Raw genomic sequence first — 18,741 nt, 5'->3', positions numbered from 1 at the left:
AAGCCCAGTCGAACCAGTCTTTCCTCGTATGTCAATCCTGCCATCCTGGGAATCAGTCTGGTGAACCAGGACTCCCTTAGTAGCAAGAATATCCTTTCTCACACTAGGGGACCTAATGTGCACACAATACTCAAAGTACCCAAGACATTCTTACTCCGATACTCAAATCCTCTCGCTATGAAGGAGCTTTCCTCACCGCCTGCTGCACCTGCATGCTAACCTTCAGTGACTGTTCCACCATGACACTCGGATCTTGTTGTGCCTCATCTTTTCCTAAACTGCCACCATTCAGATAATAATTCATTCCTGTTCCTTTGATGCTGCCTGACCTGCTGCGCTTTTCCAGCAACACATTTTTAAGCTCTGATCTCCAGCATCTGCAGTCCTCACTTTCTCCACCATTCAGATAATAAACTGCCTTCATACTTTTGCAACCAGAGTGGATGACCTCACATTTATCCACATTATATTGCATTTGCCAGGTATTTGCCCACTCAGCCAGTCTGTCCAAGTCATCCTGCAGCCTCTTAGCATCCTCCTCACAGCACACACTGCCACCCAGCTTAATGTCATCTGCAAATTTCGAGATATGGCATTCAATTCCTTCATCCAAATCATTAATATATATTGTGAACAGCTGAGGTCTCAGCACTGAACCTTCGGCACCCCACTCATCACTGCTTGCCATTCTAAAAAGGACACATTTATTCCAACTCTCAGCTTCCTGTCTGCCAACTAGTTCTCTATCCATGTCAACACATTCCCTCCTATACCATTAGCTTTAATTTTGCTTACTAATCTCTTGTGTGGGACCTTGTCAAAAGCCATTTGAATGTCCAGATACACAACATTCACTGATTCACCATTGTCTACTCTACTGGTCACACCCTCAAATTAAATTCCAGAACATTTGTCAAGCATGATTTCCCCTTTAGTGAATCCATGCTGACTAGACCAATTCTCTCCGCACTTTCCAAATGCTCAGTTATTACATCCTTAATGATTGACTCCAGCATTTTCCCTACCACTGATGTCAGGCTAATTAGCCTAAATTCTCCATTTTCTCTCTCGCCCTTTTTTTTTAAAAGAGTGGGGTTATATTAGCTACCTCCAGTCTACTGGAAGTCTTCCAGAATCTACAGAATGCTGGAAAATGATCACCAGTTCATCTGCTATTTTGAGGGTCACTTCCTTAAGTACTCTGGGATGCATAGCATGAGACCCTGGGGACTTATCGGGCTTTTATCCCATCACTTTTCCCAATTCCATTTCCTGACTGATAAGAATTTCCTTCACTTCCTTCTTCATGCTTGATCTTGTGTCCCCCAGCATTTCCAGAAGGTTCTTTGCGTCCTCGTTAGTCTGCCATTGCCATTATCCACCGTCAATCCCTTAAATATCCATCGCCAGTTTATCCTAACCAATGCATAGTCTCATACCATCAAAGTTAGCTTTGTTTAAGTTCAGACCCCTAATTTCATATTTAATTGTCACAATCTATCTTAATGAAGAATTCTACCATATTATCATCACTCTTCCCCAAAGGATCTTGCACCACAAAGTTGCTAATTAATCCACTCTCATTACACTATACCCAGTCTAGGATGGCTGGCTCTCTAGTTGATTCCTTAACATATTGGTCAAGGAAACCATCCCTCATACATTCCAGGAAACCCTCCTCCATCGCATTGCTACCAGTTTGGTTAGTCCAATCAACATATACATTGCATCATCCTCTGCCATTTCCGCCACCTGCAAACGAACCTCACCACCAGAGATATATTTCCCTCCCCACCCCTATCCACTTTCCATAAAGACTATTCCCTCTGCAACTCCCTCGACAGGTCCAGGCCTCCCACCAACACACCCTCCCCTCCCACACCCTTCTCCTACCAATGCAGGATTTGCAAAACCTGCACCCATACCTCTCCCTCACCACCATCCAAGGCCCCAAAGGAGCCTTCCACATCCATCAAAGTTTGACCTGCAATTTACTGTATCCATTGCTCCCGATGCAGTCTCCTGTACACTGGGGAGACAGGACAGCTACTCGCAGAATGCTTCAAAGAACATCTACGGGACACCTGCACCAACCAATCCCACCATCCCATAGCCAAATACTTCAATTCCTGCTCCCTCTCTGCCGAGGACATGAAGGTCCTGCACCTCCTCCATCGCCACTCCCTAACCACCCAGTGCCTGGAGGAAGAATGCCTCATCTTCCGCCTCGGGACCCTCCAACCCTATGGCATCAACGTGGATTTTACCAGTTTCCTCATTTCCCCTCCCCCCCACTTTTATCCCAGATCCCTCTCCTGCTCTTTGGATGCTGCCTGACCTGTTGTGCTTTTCCAGCACCACACTCTGGACTCTAATCTCCAGCATCTGCAGTCCTCACTTTCACTTAGTCCACTCAGTATGTAGACTGAAGTCACCCATGATAACGGCTGTACCCTTACTGCATAAATCTCTAATTTCCTGTTTGATGCAGTCCTCAACATTACAATTACTGTTTGGTGGTCTCCACACAACTCTCACTGACGTCTTATTCCCTTTAGTGTTCTGTTCCACTCCTACTGATTCCACATTGTCCAGGCTAATGTATTGCCTTACTATTGTGTTGATCTCCTCCTTAATCAGCAACAGTATCCCATCTCCCTTTCTTTCTGTCTGTTTTTCCTGAAAATTGAATAACCGTATATGTTGAGCTTATGAAGGGCTTTTGACTGAAACGTTGATTCTCCAGCTCCTCGGATGCTGCCTGACTTGTTGTGCTTTACCAACACCACATTCTCGACTCCAATCTTCAGCATTTGCAGTCCACACTTTTGCCTTGGACACGCTGGAACCAGACCACTATGATCCCAATTATATCAGATGTGTTAATAAATGTTACCAGAGCTAATTCATCCACTTTATTACATATGCTCCTTGCATTGCAACACAGAGCCTTCATGCTCATTTATTTGACATTTATTGCCCTTTTAGAATCATTGTGAACTGTAGCCCTTTTGATTTTTGTCTTTGGTTTCCCTGCCTTCCACTTTTTCCCTTACTGTCCTTTACTTTTGTCCCCAATTTACTTCCCTCCAGCTTCCTGTGTTGGCTTCCATTCCCCTGCCAAATTAGTTTAAATCCTCCCCAACTGCACGAGCAAACACTCCCCCTAGAGCATTGGTTCTAGGTCCTGCCCAGGTTCTGACCATACAGTTTGTACTAGTCCTACCTCCCCCAGAACTGGTTCCAATGTACCAGGAATTTGAATCCCTCCCTCTTGCACCATCCTTCAAGCCACATATTGATCTTAACTATCCTGCCATTTCTGCTCTGGCTAGCATTTGGCACTAGTCACAATCCCAAGATTATTACCTTTGAGGTCCTACTTTTTAGTTTAACTCCTGACTCCCTAAATTCAGCAGTGCCCTCTGTTAGATCCAGGCCTTTTGCCCTGAATGGTGGTGATATATTTGTTACAGTTGCAGTTGTGAATATTCCAAGCCCTGTTAGACTTGCTCAGTAGATAGTGATAAGACTTATGACAGGGTCTGAAATTCAGTCATTTTTCATTGCCGTTTTGCAGGGTCTGAACCCTTTGGACCAGTTGTATCTTTGATTCAATCTTAACTCCAGAACGTTTTATATTTGGGGACTCAGCACTACAAGCCAACTGAAAATCAAAGGGGCTACTTCCTTATCTTTTTGATGGTCATTACCTGGCACACAGGTGAAATAAATGTAGCTTGACACCTGTTGGAGCAAATCCTGGATGTATCATATTCTCCTCCAGACTTGATGTGGAGGGGCTGGTGTTGGACTGGGGTGGACAAAGTTAAAAATCAGACAGCACCAGGCTATAGACCAACAGGTTTGTTTGGAAACACTAGCTTTCGGAGTGCCGCTCCTTCGTCAGGTAACTTGTCACTAGCTACCTGACAAAGAACCAGCGCTTCGAAAGCTAGTGCTTCCAAATAGACTTTAACCTGGTGTTGTGTGATTTTTAACTTTCCCCTATGGAGTGGCAGGGGCTGTATCATTATCAGAGATATTGAATGAATCTGAGCACTGTTAGAAAACAGTTCCTGACTGTGGAGAAAGACATGGAGGATAGGGAGCTTGGGGAAATAAATATTGATGTTTTGAAAACAGTCCACATTACAGAAGAGAAGGTGCCGGAAGTCTTAAAAACATAACGTTGGATAAATCTCTGGGATCTGATCAGGTATATCCCAGGACGTTGTGGAAGTTAGGGAAAAAATTGCAGGGCTCCGAGCAAATTTGTATCCTTTACAGCCATGGGTGAGTTGCCGGAGGACTGGAGGTGGCTAATGTTCCCCATTATTTAAGAAAGGCTATAAGGAGAAGCTTGGGAACTGTGTAGCAGTGAGTCTGACATTAGTGATGGCTAAGTTATTGGAGGGAATTCTGAGAGATAGAATTTGCATGCATTTGGAGAGGCAAGGACTAATTCTGGATTGTCAGCATGGAATTGTGCATGGGAAATCTGTCTCTCAAATTGATTTTTTTAAAAAATATAGTCAAAAAGATTGATGAGGACAGAGTGATGGACATCGTCTGCATGGACTTTAGTAAAACCTTTGACAAGGCTCCACATGATAGTCTGATTAGTAAAGTCAGACCACGCAAGATTCAAAGCGAGCTTGCCAATTGGATTCAAAACTGGCTTGACGGTCGGACACAGAGGATAGTGGTGGAGGATTGTTTCTTGGACTGGAGGCCTGTGACCAGCAGTGTTCAGCAGGAATCGGTGCTGGGTCCACTTTTGTTTGTCACTTATATGAACAATTCAGAGGCATGGTGAGTAATTTTGTGGATAACACCAAAATGACTGGCATAGTTGACTGTGAAGAAAATTATCCAAGATTACAAAGGGATCTTGATCAGTTGGGTCAGTGGCTGAGAAGTGGCAGGTGGAGTTTAATTTGGATAAATGTGAGGTGTTGCATAGTTGATAAAAGAAACAAGAGCAGGACTTATACAATTAATGGTAGCGCCCTGGGTAGTGTTATCGAACAGAGAGACCTAGGGTTTCAGGTACATAGTTTCTTGAAAATTGTGTCACACATAGACAGGATGGTTAAGAAGGCATTTAGCATGCTTCCCTTCATTGCTCAGACCATTGAGTATCGGAGTTAGGATGTTACATTGAAGTTGGGCAGAACATTGGTGAGGCCAGTTTTTTTAGTACTGTGTACAGTTCTGGTTGTCTTGCAATAAGAAGGATCTGATTTGATTTATTATTGTTGCATGTACGGAGATACAATGAAAAGTATTGTGTTGCATGCTAATCAGACTAATCATATCTTACATAAGTACATCAGGGTAGTAGAACCGAATGCAGAATATTGTGTTACAGCTACAGAGAAAAGTGCACAAAAAGATTAACTCTAACATATGAAAGATCCATTTATAAATCTGATAAAGGCAGGGAAGTAGCTGTTCTTAAATCTGTTGGATATTATTAAATTAGAGAGGGTCGGAAAAGATTGAATAGGCTGTTGCCAGTACTAGAGCGTTTGAATTTTAAGGAGAGTTTGGATAAGCTGGGAAATAGTTCACTGGAGTGTAGGAGGTTGAGAGGTGACCTTATAAAGGTTTATAAAATCATGAGTCAAGGATGACTTTGTAATGGAAGGCTTTCTATTGAGTCCCATTAAGCCACAACGCACTGCAGCATACCAGAACTGCAAAAAGAGGAAGAGGAACACCTGTACAAGGTATTGGCCAAAAACGGATCCCCGCGCAATTTCATCAACAGATGCCTAAGAGAAAGACAACGGAACGAGGACATGCCGCAACCCAAAGGACTATCTAAGAACTTGAAATCTCTGAATGATCAGAAAGACTATGTTAGTTTGGGTGAAGATTTGTAGCTCGGGTGCTCGTTGCTGTGGTTCTGTTTGCCGAGCTACCACTATAGGGCAAGCGAAACAAAGAACAGCCAGGGAATTCCTAGAAGCATGGCACTCATCCACAAACTCCATCAACAAACACATCGACCTGGACCCAATATACCGGCCACTACTGCGGACAGCTGAAACTGACAACCGGAAGTGGCAGAGACAGGCCACTATAAATGCCGGAGGAAACACCACAGAAGCGCTTCACAGGAGGCTCCCAAGCACTGAGGATGTCACCTAGACAGGGGACGAAACGTTTGCAACAAAAATTTCCAGCTCGGCGAACAGAACCACAACAGTCCCATTAACTTGATTTTTGCAAGAGCCCTTGATGCTAAGTTGAGGTGCCAAACACTGGTGGCATGTGGGTGGGGTAGAGTGTTGTCAGCAATCCTCCTTCCTGCTTTTTTCTAAAATAAAATGCTAAGCAGGGTGGCATGGTGGCACCTTGGTTGGAACTGCTGGTTTTCTGGATTGCCCTTAGTGTCCAGGGATGTGTACGTTAGGTGGATTAGCCATGGGAAATGCAGGGTTACAGGATAGTGGGAGGTGAGTCTGGGTGGGGTGCTCTTTGGAGAGTTGGTATGGACTTGTTGGGCCAAGTGGCTGAATGTTTCCACACTGTAGGGATTCTATAATTCAGATTAAAAGCCCTTGGTGTGGTACTGCAATTTAAAAAGTTCTTATTTTTGTGTTGAGACAAAGGGTCAATCTAGTTAGCAGTATGGAGGATAAACTATGACTGAATCATAATGAGAACAAGGCCTTTATTTTTCACAACACAATGTAGTTTATTATATGATAACAGTAGGTACAAATTCCATTATATAGTTTGGCTTCTAATAATCTGTGTAATTATGCCTGAGATGATATGTACCCATTAGGAATGTGATAGACTGCTACTTTTTCACCCAAAGATTTTGACATCAAATTTGGTGGCGCTTGCTGTGGTTTAGTCACTTTTCAGAACCAGTGCCTTGCATGTCATCTTCACAAACTGCATTTTGTTCAAATAAATCTTTGCACTCAAACAGCTAATGTGTCATGTTGAAGAGTGTAAGCTTTTTACCTCAAAATGTTGATGAGGTTGGAAGACTTCCTTTATCATCCATGGTTGTCTTACTGGTGAACTGGACATTTTCATAACTTCCGATCTATTACTGCTTGCTTACTTAACATTGCACTTGCCACTGACTTCCTTTTTGGGAGATGAGGAATTAAAACATTGCTTTTAAACTTATGTTGACTCATAATCCATCAACAAAAAATCAAATCGACTGTATCAGCTTGCTCACTTGACAGTTTTGCCAAAATTTGGTCAATAGTTCAAGAGGATTGTACTGCTTATTCTTCACAATATTTGCTTCTTCAGGCAACCTTTAGCTGATTGTTGTCTTCTATATTTCCTTCAGCGGTGACAGGTATGGTGGTATTGCTTTCCATTCCTGTAAAGTCTGCACAGTATGAACCAACTTTCTTCTGTCAACAAAGTAATATCAATAGGATATTTCATTTTGGGCTCTGCCATAAGTTTAAGAAACCCAATGGAATCTTCTACAGTTGTGCCTTGTTTCATATAATTGATTGTTCCTGAGCCAGTTCTTCTCCTGAAACTAGTTGAACTCCTCCTACTCCTTCAAGGATGGTTCAGGTTAAAACGTGTGCAGGTTTAAGCTTTGATTGCAAACTGTGTGTGTATATTTTCACCTCTTTGTTTTGGAAAGTGTTTGTTTGTGTTGCTTGTAGCAATGCTTTGCTGTTTAGAGTTATTCCGTCTATACCATGTAATTTCATCTCTATGTGCTATAACTTCAGTTTCTTCAGCCATAACAGGGTTCACCCAATGGGACAATGACACTTGCATTTGTATCAACCTTAAATTTAATAGAATGTCCATTGACTTAGTTTCTGCCAATTTTGCGTATATTGAATCACCAGTTTCAACTAGGAATGTGGAGAAAGTGAGGACTGCAGATGCTGGAGATCAGAATCAAAAAGGGGGAGAGGAGGGTGGAGCAGATAGGTGGGAAGGGAGATGAAGGAACTAGTAAAGTCAACATTGATTCCATGTGGTTGGAATCAACCGTCAATTTCACCAGTTTCCTCATTTCCCCTCCCTCCACCTTATCCCAGATCCAACCCTCCAACTTGGCACTGGTCTCTTGAACTGTCCTACCTATCTATCATCCTTCCCATCTATCCGCTCCACCTACCACTAGCACCCCCATCCTTTATCTCCCTCTCACATTCCCAGCTACCTTTGCCCCCTGCTGCCTGACCAGCTGTGCTTTTCCAGTACCACACTTTTTGACTCTGATCTTCAGTATCTGTAGTCCTCACCTTCTCCTGATGCAGAAAAGACCTGCATGAGATAATATGCTTCCTTTAGAAAAGACATCAGGCACATTCCTATTTGAGTTGAAGAGTGGAAAAGCACAACTGATCAGACAGCATCCAAGGAACAGGGGAGTCGACATTTCGGCCGTAAGCCCTTCATTAAGAATGAGACTTGTGAGTCGGGGGGGCTGGGAGAGGGTCAGAGCTGAGGGAAGGTAGCTGAGAATGCAATACGTAGATGAAGGTGAGGGATGAAGGTGATAGGTCAGAGAGGAGGGTGGAGCAGATAGATGGGAAGGAAGATGGTCAGGTAAGACAGTTCAAGAGGGCGGTGCCAAATTGGGGGTTTGGGACTGAGTTATAATGGGGGGAGGGGAAATGGGGAAATTGATGAAATCCACATTAATCTTGTGTGGTTGGAGAGTCCCAAGATGGAAGATGAGGTGTTCTTCTTCCAGGCATCAGGTGGTACGTGTTTGGCAATGGAGGAGGCCCAGGACCTGCATGTCCTTGGTGAATTGGGAGGGGGAGTTAAGCTGTTCACCTACAGGGCAGCAGGGTTGGTTGGTGTGTGTATCCAAGAGATCTTCTCTGAAACAATCCACAATTTGGCATCCGTTCTACCCAATGTAGAGGAGACCACATCAAGAGCAATGGATACAGTAGATGATGTGTGGAAGTGCAGGTAAATCTCTGTTGGATATGGAAAGATCCTTTGGAACATTGGATTGAGGTGAGGGGGGGGAAGTGTGGGCACAGGTTTTGCACTTCTTGGGGAGTTGTGGAAGGAGTGATTTTAGAGAAAAACTGGACTACACCCCCTCCCAACTGGCCTCCTGTAAAAACGCTATCCCTTACTCCCAATTCCTTTGCCTTCAACTCCGCCATATCTCCGCCATGACCAATTTCACCATAGAACATCCCAGATGGCCTCCAAAGACTGCAATTTTCCCTGCCATGTGGTCGATCTTCTCCAATGCATCTCCTCCACTTCCTGCACCTTCACCCTTGAACCCCACCCCTCCAACCGCAACAAGGACAGAACCCCACACCTGGTCCTCACTTTCCACCCCATCAACCAATCAATTGGATCTCTTGGATACCCGCACCAACCAACTTCTCCGCCCTGTCGCTGAACACTTTAACTCCCCTTCACAATTCACCAAGGATATGCAGGTCCTGGGCCTCTTCCATCGCATCATCCTCTGCCGTTTCTGCCACCTACAAACAGACCCCCACCCCTATCTGCTTCCGGAGAGACCATTCCTTCCACGATTGCCTAGTCAGGTCCATGCTCCGTTCCAGCACCTTCCCCTGCTACCACATAAAGTGTAAAACCTGCCCTCTCACCTCCATCCAAGACTCCAAAGGATCCTTGCACATCCAACAGAAATTTATCTGTTCTTCCACACACATCATCTACTGTATCCATTGCATCCGATGTGGTCTCCTGTACATTGGGGAGACAGGACGCCAACTTGTGGATCATTTCACAGAATATCTCTGGCACACCCGCACCAACCAACCCCACAGCCCTGAGGCCGAACACTTCAATTTCACCTCCCACTCCACCAAGGACATGCAGGTCCTGGGCCTCCTCCATCACCAAACACTAACTACCCGACGCCTGGACGAAGAACACCTTATCTTCCATCATGGGACCCTCCAACCACATGGGATTAATGTGGGTTTCACCAGTTTCCTCATTTTCCCTCCCCCCACCTTATCCCAGTACCAAACTCCCACTCGGCACCACCCTCTTGAAAGGTCCATCTTTTCTGCATGAGCCTCTCTGACTAAGCATTTTTTTTGCTACTCTGAAACTCTTATTTTGTATCACTTCTGAAAGCGACCTGTAGTTTTTCAGGTTTCCTTTGTGGTAGCTGGGCACTGCATGTCTGAAGATACTTTGTTCACAGTGCTGACACAGTGTCTGTTGTCTGTTTGACATGTACTTTTGTTGGCTTGTCATATGTGTCTGTATAGCATTATACTGTTGATGTAGGAACATAGAAAATAGGAGCAAGAATAGGCCATTGAATCCCTTAAGCCTGCTCCACCATTCAGTTTGATCATGGGTGTTCATTGGGCTCAATACTCTAATTCCACTCTCCGCTCCCCCCCACCCCCACAAACTCTTGATCCCTTTAGCCATAAAAGCTCTATCTACCTCCTTCTTGAAAACAGAATGTTATAGCCTCAAGATTTTAGTGCATTCCACAGTCTTACCACTCTCTCTGTGAAGAAATTCCTCCTCATCTCAGACCTAAAGTGTTTACCCCTTATCCTTAAAATATAACCCCAGATTCCAAACTCCCCAACATCAAGAAGATTCTTCCTGCTTCTAAACTCTCTAGTCCTGTTTAGAATTTTCTAAATTTCTCTCTTATTCTTCTAAACTCCAGTGAATACAATCCTTACCAACTCAATCCCTTCTCATATGTCAGTCCTGCCATCCCCGTGCATCAATTTGGTTAACTTCTCTGCACTTCCTCAATGGTAAGAACATCCTTTCTCAGACAAGGAGAGCAAAACTGCCCACAAAATTCCAGGTGTGACCTCACCAATTCTCTGCACATCTGCAGCAAGACATCCCTGCATGGGTCTACCCAGACCTCATTGAGTATTCCACCCTTGCAATTTACAGCTGTTCAAATAATAATTTGCATTCCTTTTTTTGCTATTAAGGTGGATAACCTCACATTTATCTACATTGTACAGCATGGCCTGTCTAAATCCACAGTTGTATCTCCTCCTCACGGTTTACCCTTCTGCCCAGCTTTGTGTCACCTGCAAATTTTGAGATATTACGTTTTGTTCCCTTATCTGAATCATTAACATATATTGTGAATAGTTGGGGTCCTAGTACCGATCCCTGCAGTACCCCACTGGTCACTGCCTTTCATTGAGAAAATCATTATTTATTCCTACTTTTTGTTACTTGTCTGCTAACTTATTTTCTGTCCAATTCAATACACCATCTTCAATCCTATCCACTTTAGTTTTTATCTGTGTCTTCATCAAAAGCCTGCTTAATGTCCAAATAAACCACGTCCACTGGCTTCCCTGATCAACTATACTACTTACATCCTGGAAGAATTCCAGTAGAGTTGTCATGCATGATATCCCTTTTGTAAATTCATACTGACTGCGTTAGATTCCACCATTGATTTCTAAATGTACTGCTATAAATTCCTTGATAATGGAATTCCTTGATGCTTTCCTATTACCTACATTATAAAGTGGATAGGTTTTGCTGCTGTCCTGTGGTAAATTTGACCTTCTCTCAGGTTTTGTCCCGGTTTTCTGGTTTCTGCTTCCCAGCATAATTTGAATAACTTTCTCTCGTCAAATCATCTTTAGACTGTAATAAATTCAATCGATACTAATTCCAACAATTCCATCTCTTATGAGTTATTATCCTAAAGCTCCATAGGCAATTCTCTACCATTCTGTTCATAGAATTATCTACAGTCTTCCCTGGATGCTATGAACTTCTGGAAAATCTTGCTCTTTGAATAATGTTATTTTGCTGTCCAATTAGAAGTTCGGCACAACATCGTGGGCCGAAGGGCCTGTTCTGTGCTGTATTGTTCTATGTTCTATGTTCTATGTTCTATGCACTTCTGGAAAATCTTGCTCTTTGAATAATGTTATTTTGCTGTCCAATTAACATAATTAATATTAAGTATTTGAACCTCTTCAAAAGTATCTGTGCCTCCCTTATGTTATGGTGACTTATGTCATCTGTTGGAAGGCATTCTGAATACAGTTGTATCTACTTGTTCAGCTTAAGATTTATTATGTAATTTTGAAAACTGTTTTCTCAACGATGTTCAATCTGGTATTTTGTCTATCTTTGACATTAAATCTTGATGGCAGAATTATTCCAAAAACCTGACAGTTCTTGTGAAATATTTATTCTTATTAATTAAAGTTGTTTTAAAATTATGTTTCAGTCACAGGATGTAGGCATCATGGGTTAAGCCTGTGTTTAGTTCCAATCACTAATTGAGCAACATGGTGGTTCAGCAGTTAGTACTGCTACCTCACAACATCAGGGACAAGGGTTCAATTCCACCCTTCGGCAACATCTGTGTGGAGTTTGCACATTCTCCCTGTGTGTGTGTGGGTTTCCTCTGTGTCTCTAATTTTATTCGACAGTCCAAAAATGGTGGACTAGCCATAGAATATGAAGGGTTATAGGGGTTGGGTGGTTGTGTGAGTAGGTGAGTCAGTGTAGAGTCAATGGGAAGAATGGTCTGCTTCCACATTGTAGGGATTCTGTGATATTATTGAGGGTGCTGGTAAGCTATAATCTTGAACTGCAGTCCATGCAGTGTATGAATGCTACTGTGGAGTGAGTTTCCGGCCTATCACCAAACAACAATCAAGGAATGCTTGATAGTTCCAGGCCAGGATGTGTCTAGCTTGGAAGAAAACTTGTAGGTACTGGTATTCCCATGTAACTGCTGCCCTTGTAGCTCTAAGTGCTAGAGGTCACTGGCTTGTAAATGCAGTTGTAGAAGCCTTGGTAACTTATCACCATGCCCTTCTAGATAGTACACACTGCTGCTACTGAACATTGGTGGTGGAGTAAGTGAATGTTTATGGATGTCATTCCAATCAAAAGGGCTTCCATATTCTGCCTGCATTCATCCAGGTAAATGGGAGTATTGCATCAAATTCCTGTCTTGTTTCATGTAGTTGGTAGGGTGGTTCTAAGGCTGCTCGCTGTAGAATTTCTAGCCTCTGTAGCCAAAATGATTATGTAACTGGTCCAGTTTTTTTTGGTTCAGTAGTAACCCACCCCACCCCCCAAGAATGTTAATTATTTTTGATAAATCTGTCACATCTAAAATATGTTTTGTCCTGTTAACTTTAAAGATTTAATGGCCTTAAAGCTGATCTTGCATTAAATCAATGTGTTAATCCTCCGAAAGTCTATTTAAACTTTTGAAACTCGATAATAGCAATGATCAAGTCCATTGCAAACATTTAAGCAGTACTAAAGCAATGATGCAATATTTTTTACTAAATCATCATTCTCTAATATGGCAATCCTGCAGTGTTTTACAGCATAAGCGATAAATTCAACTACATAGCAATATTGTTTGGACTATGTACAAAGGATTTTCTTGCATTTTTGTCTGGTCTCAATGGTTTTCTGCCCACATCCTGCAGCCAAGATGGATTCTTGCTTTTTTTACGGCAAGGTGGGCATATTTCTAAAATCTAAATTCTAATGCACACCATTTTAAAAATAAACTCATGGCTATAGCCTTAATAAATCTTCCTGCTGAAATTGCATTTTATATTATGAATGTCCTGGTCTTGGCACAATTGTAAAATGTCTTCTCTCTGCCATTTGACCCTGCTTAAAATATTTTAAATTCCCCTTTTATCACCTTAAATGTATTCTATAACATTTCCACTTCTTGGCCTCTTTATAAATTAAGTTCTGGCCCTTGTTCTGTGCCTCTTGGAGCTTGCTTGTGGTATTGGCAACGCTAGTTTTAATGAGTAAGTACCTCTTTCAACTTCTATCCTTTGCAGCCTGATGTTTTGTGCCATTATTTTGAAATTATATCCCCTCGCTTATAGGGATTTCTAACTTTAATCATGTAGCTCCAATCTGCTCCCAGTGATTATTCCTCTGTTGGGAATCAATAATTTCTAAATCTGGCTAGTTTTTGTTCTCTTCTTAGCCAATTGTTATTCATGCACTTCCTACCATGTCTGAGACTCAGGTAAAATTAAACAAAGAACAGTGGATTCTGGAGATCTGAAACAAAATCAGAAGGTACTGGAAAAACTCAGCAGGTCTGGCAGTATCTGCGGAGTGAGATACAGAATCAACGTTTCAGGTCCACTGACCTTTGATTAGAACTTCATAGTCTTTCTGAGTCGTCTTAAAGCATCAATGTTCTTGATGGAAAATTTCCCTTTCTAAATTTTGTTTTCTCTCCTGGTTCAAATGGATTTTTTTTAACCATTGTCACCTTCAGGTATTTGTGCAACATCCTACCTCTGATTACACTCTCATGGTGCGGAATCAACCATTAGCTTAAGGTTCGGATAAAGTGCTGCCACTAAATCTCCTTTCTGCTATTTTAAAATCAGATGGCAACTTTGATAGCTTCTAAGAGGCATCTTCCTTTCTATTCCAAGGGCTATTTATTTTGCAGTGATAAAGGATAGATTGCTGTTGAGTATTAATGTGAAAAGGCACTTATCTTGGACAACAAGATGTAGTCTATTACCTGATGGCAATAAATCCAAATTACCCTGGCTCATTAGCCAATATCATAATGACTATAATTCGCCAGGCATGACAGATTTGTCTCCATTGGGACTTTGTGTTCAATTGCTCCTTCTCCCCACAAATATTGTGACACATTATCAGATTGTTGAGGCTTGATACAGCTTCAACATTTACTTCTTTCTGAACCATTACCTCATGCAAATGGAGCAATACTCAGTTAAATGCTGTCATGATATTGAAGGCACCCATTCTTCTTTGTCACATTTTTAGTATTGACATTAAAACTTGTGCCGTAGTCTAGAGTTGAATGGTTCTGACAATCTTTATTTCTGGTCATCCCTTGCATATTCTTCCCTTCCATGCTTAATGTACTTTTCTCATTTCTGTTGATCCATTTTCTCTGCCTCACTGCACATTTTCTCTCTGTCAATTCAACTGTCAGCCTCACGTACCATCCCCACCCACCCCACCGCTACCAATGGATCCAATCATTGCTTATTGGCAGTTTCTGTGAATTCTTTTCCATTCTGGAATCTAAACCAATTTAGTTATAGAACAAATCCAAGAAAAGTTGCTGACAACTGTGGTTTTCCACTGCAAGAATTATCCCTATTCAGGTGTATTTATTTTCAAAATTATTGTGATAGAACTCTTTGTCCCTCCAATGAAAAAAGAACAAATAATTATAGGTTTGCATTAACCTTAAAAAGGGCGATTGGGTGTGCTGTTTCCACAGGCAATTAACTTCAAATTTCTACCTGTCAATTTTTCTCATTAAAAGTATAACCAAAGAGGTTAGTGTTAATGCTCATTGTCATGTAGGATGACCTATTATTACTGGTAATTTGGCCTTAGTTCCTGGGGGTTGCAAGGGCAAATCTGAGCAAGAAGACCTTTTGTTTTAAAAAGGGTGATCTTCTCAATTATAAAGTTAAAAATCACACAACACCAGGTTATAGTCAGGTGATAATCAGGTGATAATTATCTGATGAAGGAGCGTCGCTCCGAAAGCTAGTGTGCTTCCAATTAAACCTGTTGGACTATAACCCTGGTGTTGTGTGATTTTTAACTTTGTTTACCCCAGTCCAACACCGGCATCTCCAAATCATTCTCAATTATAGCACTTCTCTGTAAATTGTGTCCCAGGATTTCTCTCTCTGACTGATACTAATGATTCCAACTGTTTTCTTGACAGATGGCAAATATTGCTGCTTCTGCCTACTGTGTGGTGCTGGCTGTTTTGGTGATGTGTGCTCAAGGCCATGGTGGACAGGGTAAGTTGGTAAACAAAGTTTCCTTTAACTTCTCATTCCCAGAGGTTTTTTGATAATCATTTCTACTTCAAGGAGGAAGAAAATGTAATGCAAAATTACAAACAGATAGCAACTGTGTTTCCATTACCTAGTGGCTACTCTTTGAACTTGAGCCTAAACTATTCAGCTGGGGTACATCCTGCTGCTGTCCTCACTGGTGTATTTCACTGATTAAAAAATTAATATTATGTTCAATATTTTTACTATTAATGTGTTTTAAAATTAAACTTATCAACAGATTGATAAAAAGTTGTTTCCATTTGCTTACTCAATAAATTACCCTGGTGTTTGTAACTAAATAAAACGACTACCTTGGGGGAAACACATCTTTCCTTAGATTTGTCATGATGCTTTTTTTCCTTTTAATCACACTTTTCTAGTAAAAGCAAGTTGATCATGTTATCTATTATAGAACTGGATACGTTGTGAAATAATTCTCTGCTTCTGTACCTAAAACAGAAACATCTTGACATTGTTATTATTTTTTAATTTTTTTACAAAAAGCTTTGACTCTTGGTAGCTGCTGGAGGAATCTGAATTTAGATTTTATTTTTAGAATTTGAAATGTTGTTTGTCTATTTAACTCTAAACAACAGCACCTCAAGTCATGGTATCCAACTCGTAAGCTTTCCAATAAAACTGTTGACACAGATTGAGAATGTTGCAGTACTATGAAAATAAAATTCCATAATCTTATCTATGCACAGTTGTGTTAATAATTGTGTTAATGAAATATCAAAAAAGTGAAATCATTCTATGCCAGTTCCCTATCATTACTGAACATGCTATTAATCATTTTAAGTTCATCTTTGATATTTCGGAACATGGAAAAGTATTGGAACAAAATAGATGATTGAAAGAGAATAGATAATTTGAATCCATGGAATCAATATCTCAGCACACGATAAATATCATATTTCTTTGTTTTATAAACAGTTTATCTGATTCTCTCTTGAATTTGCTGTGCCAATTTTGCTCACTTCAAACTTTGAGGATATGCTTCTCGTGGACTCTTTAAAAATATTGAGTTGTAACTGTTTGAAAAATTTTTAAGATCTTAGATACTTCAGTTGGCAAATATAATTTTTTTTCACCAGAGCATTCATCCTTCAACTCAGGACCCTCTACTTGTAACTCTCATCAAATTTCAGCTGTCAATGCATTTGTATTTTGGAGAATCATTTTCGATAACAAAGTATAGTGTACATAACTTGACACATGAAGTTAAGTTTCTGTGGAAATATATTCCATAAAATTTAGGAACAGAAGTAGTCCATTCAGGCCATTGGGTCTGTTTCATCGTTCAGTGAAATCATGACTACATTAATCCCTCAAACCATGTTTCTGCTTTTGCCCTATAACCCTTTAATGCCTTATTGATTAATGTCTCTATAGCTCTTTGTGGTAAAGAATTCCACAGATTCATCACCCTAAGTGCGAAGAAATTCCTGTCTTAATTCTCTGTCTTAAATGAGCGACCCCTTATTCTAAGATTATGCACTCTGTTGCTAAACTTTCCCATAAAGGGAAAACAATCTTTCCGCATCTACCCTGTCAAGGCACCTTTTATGTTTTATGTGTTTCATTAAGGTTACTCTCATTCTTCTAAATTTCAATGAGTACACATCCAACTTACTCAACCTTTCTTCATAAGACAGCCGCTCCTTACCCAAGATCAATGGAACAAACCTTCTCCGACTGCCAGTATACCTTTCCTTAGAAAAAGGGCCAAATTGTCCACGGTATTTCATGATTGGTCTAACCAAGGACTTGGATCGTTCTAGTAGATCTGCCAAATGTATGTACTCCATTTCCTTTAAAGTAAAGACCAACATTTGATTTGTCTTCCAGATTAGCCACTGAACTTGGCTGCTTTTTTTTTGTCATTTATGCACAAGAATCCCAAATCCTTCAGTGCTCTAGCTTTCTGCAGTCTTTCTCCACTTCGATAATATTCAACTTCTGTATTCTTCATGCCAAAAACTTCACATTTTCCCAAGTTATAATCCATCTGCCAAGTGTTTTTTCCCCCATACGCTTAACCTGTCTCTGTAACCTTCGTTTATATCATTCTCAAACCTAACTATAATATATTCACATTATTCATCAAAGTCATTAATACATATTGTAAATATGTTTGGCCTTAAAGTGTGGTACTTTATTCGTTATACTTGGCCAAACTGAAAACGCTCCCCTTATCTCAATTCTGTCTTGTACTCAATAGATGATCCTCGCTCCTCCAACATAACCAGTCTTTATCTTATTAGCCTAACCTGTATCACCTTCTCAAAGGCTAGAATTAAACCTGGGTCCCCTGGTGCTGTGAGGCATCAGTGCTAACCACTGTGCTACCCCAAGGTATTGCAAAACAAAATTAGGACCGAGTCAAAGATACAACTGAAATAATGCACTTGTTGTTTGAATGACAATAACTGGATATTTAGTTCCTGAAGCAAAAAGTAAAAATCCTAGCTTTCCTGAAGGCTTAGTTGATGAATTGTGAAACTGACACACAGAGGAATAAAAAGATTTTCTCCATCATGATTATCTTAGATGTGAATCTTTGCCTCTTGGTGAGACAAAAGAAGAGGAAAGTTAATCAGGTTATACATTGTCAATCACATTCTGTTGATTCTTGCACATGGGGATTTGACATAAGAATAGAATAAGGATTGATACTGCTCACCTCTACGAGATTAGTTTATCTAAAGTACCCACCTTGGGTATGAATCGTAACATAACTGATCCAATAGAATTGATTCCTCATTCCTGAGATGGCAGACTGAAGTATGAAGAGAGATTGGATTGGTTAGGAATACATTCACTGAAGTTTAGAAGAGTGAGTGGACATCTCATAGGAGTACACAGGATAAACACAAGAAGGATTTCAGACCGGACCAGACAAGGG

The 18,741-nt window shown here is 41.0% G+C and overlaps 1 protein-coding gene across 5 annotated transcripts in view; it reads left to right on the top strand.

The window, feature by feature from the left end:
- LOC122543507 (ciliary neurotrophic factor receptor subunit alpha-like) overlaps window positions 1-18,741 on the top strand; it is a 381,254-nt gene that overhangs the window by 123,046 nt on the left and 239,467 nt on the right. For all 5 annotated transcript variants that reach the window (XM_043682503.1, XM_043682295.1, XM_043682483.1 and 2 more), the window contains one exon: window positions 15,716-15,794. In XM_043682503.1, the coding sequence (XP_043538438.1) occupies window positions 15,716-15,794 (79 nt within the window). The remainder of the gene's footprint in view (window positions 1-15,715; window positions 15,795-18,741) is intronic.

The sequence above is a fragment of the Chiloscyllium plagiosum genome, chromosome 1 (genome assembly GCF_004010195.1).
Source record: "Chiloscyllium plagiosum isolate BGI_BamShark_2017 chromosome 1, ASM401019v2, whole genome shotgun sequence".
NCBI lineage: Eukaryota > Metazoa > Chordata > Chondrichthyes > Orectolobiformes > Hemiscylliidae > Chiloscyllium > Chiloscyllium plagiosum.
Note: the sequence above shows the minus strand (reverse complement) of the source record. Positions and strands in the feature narration are given on the sequence as shown.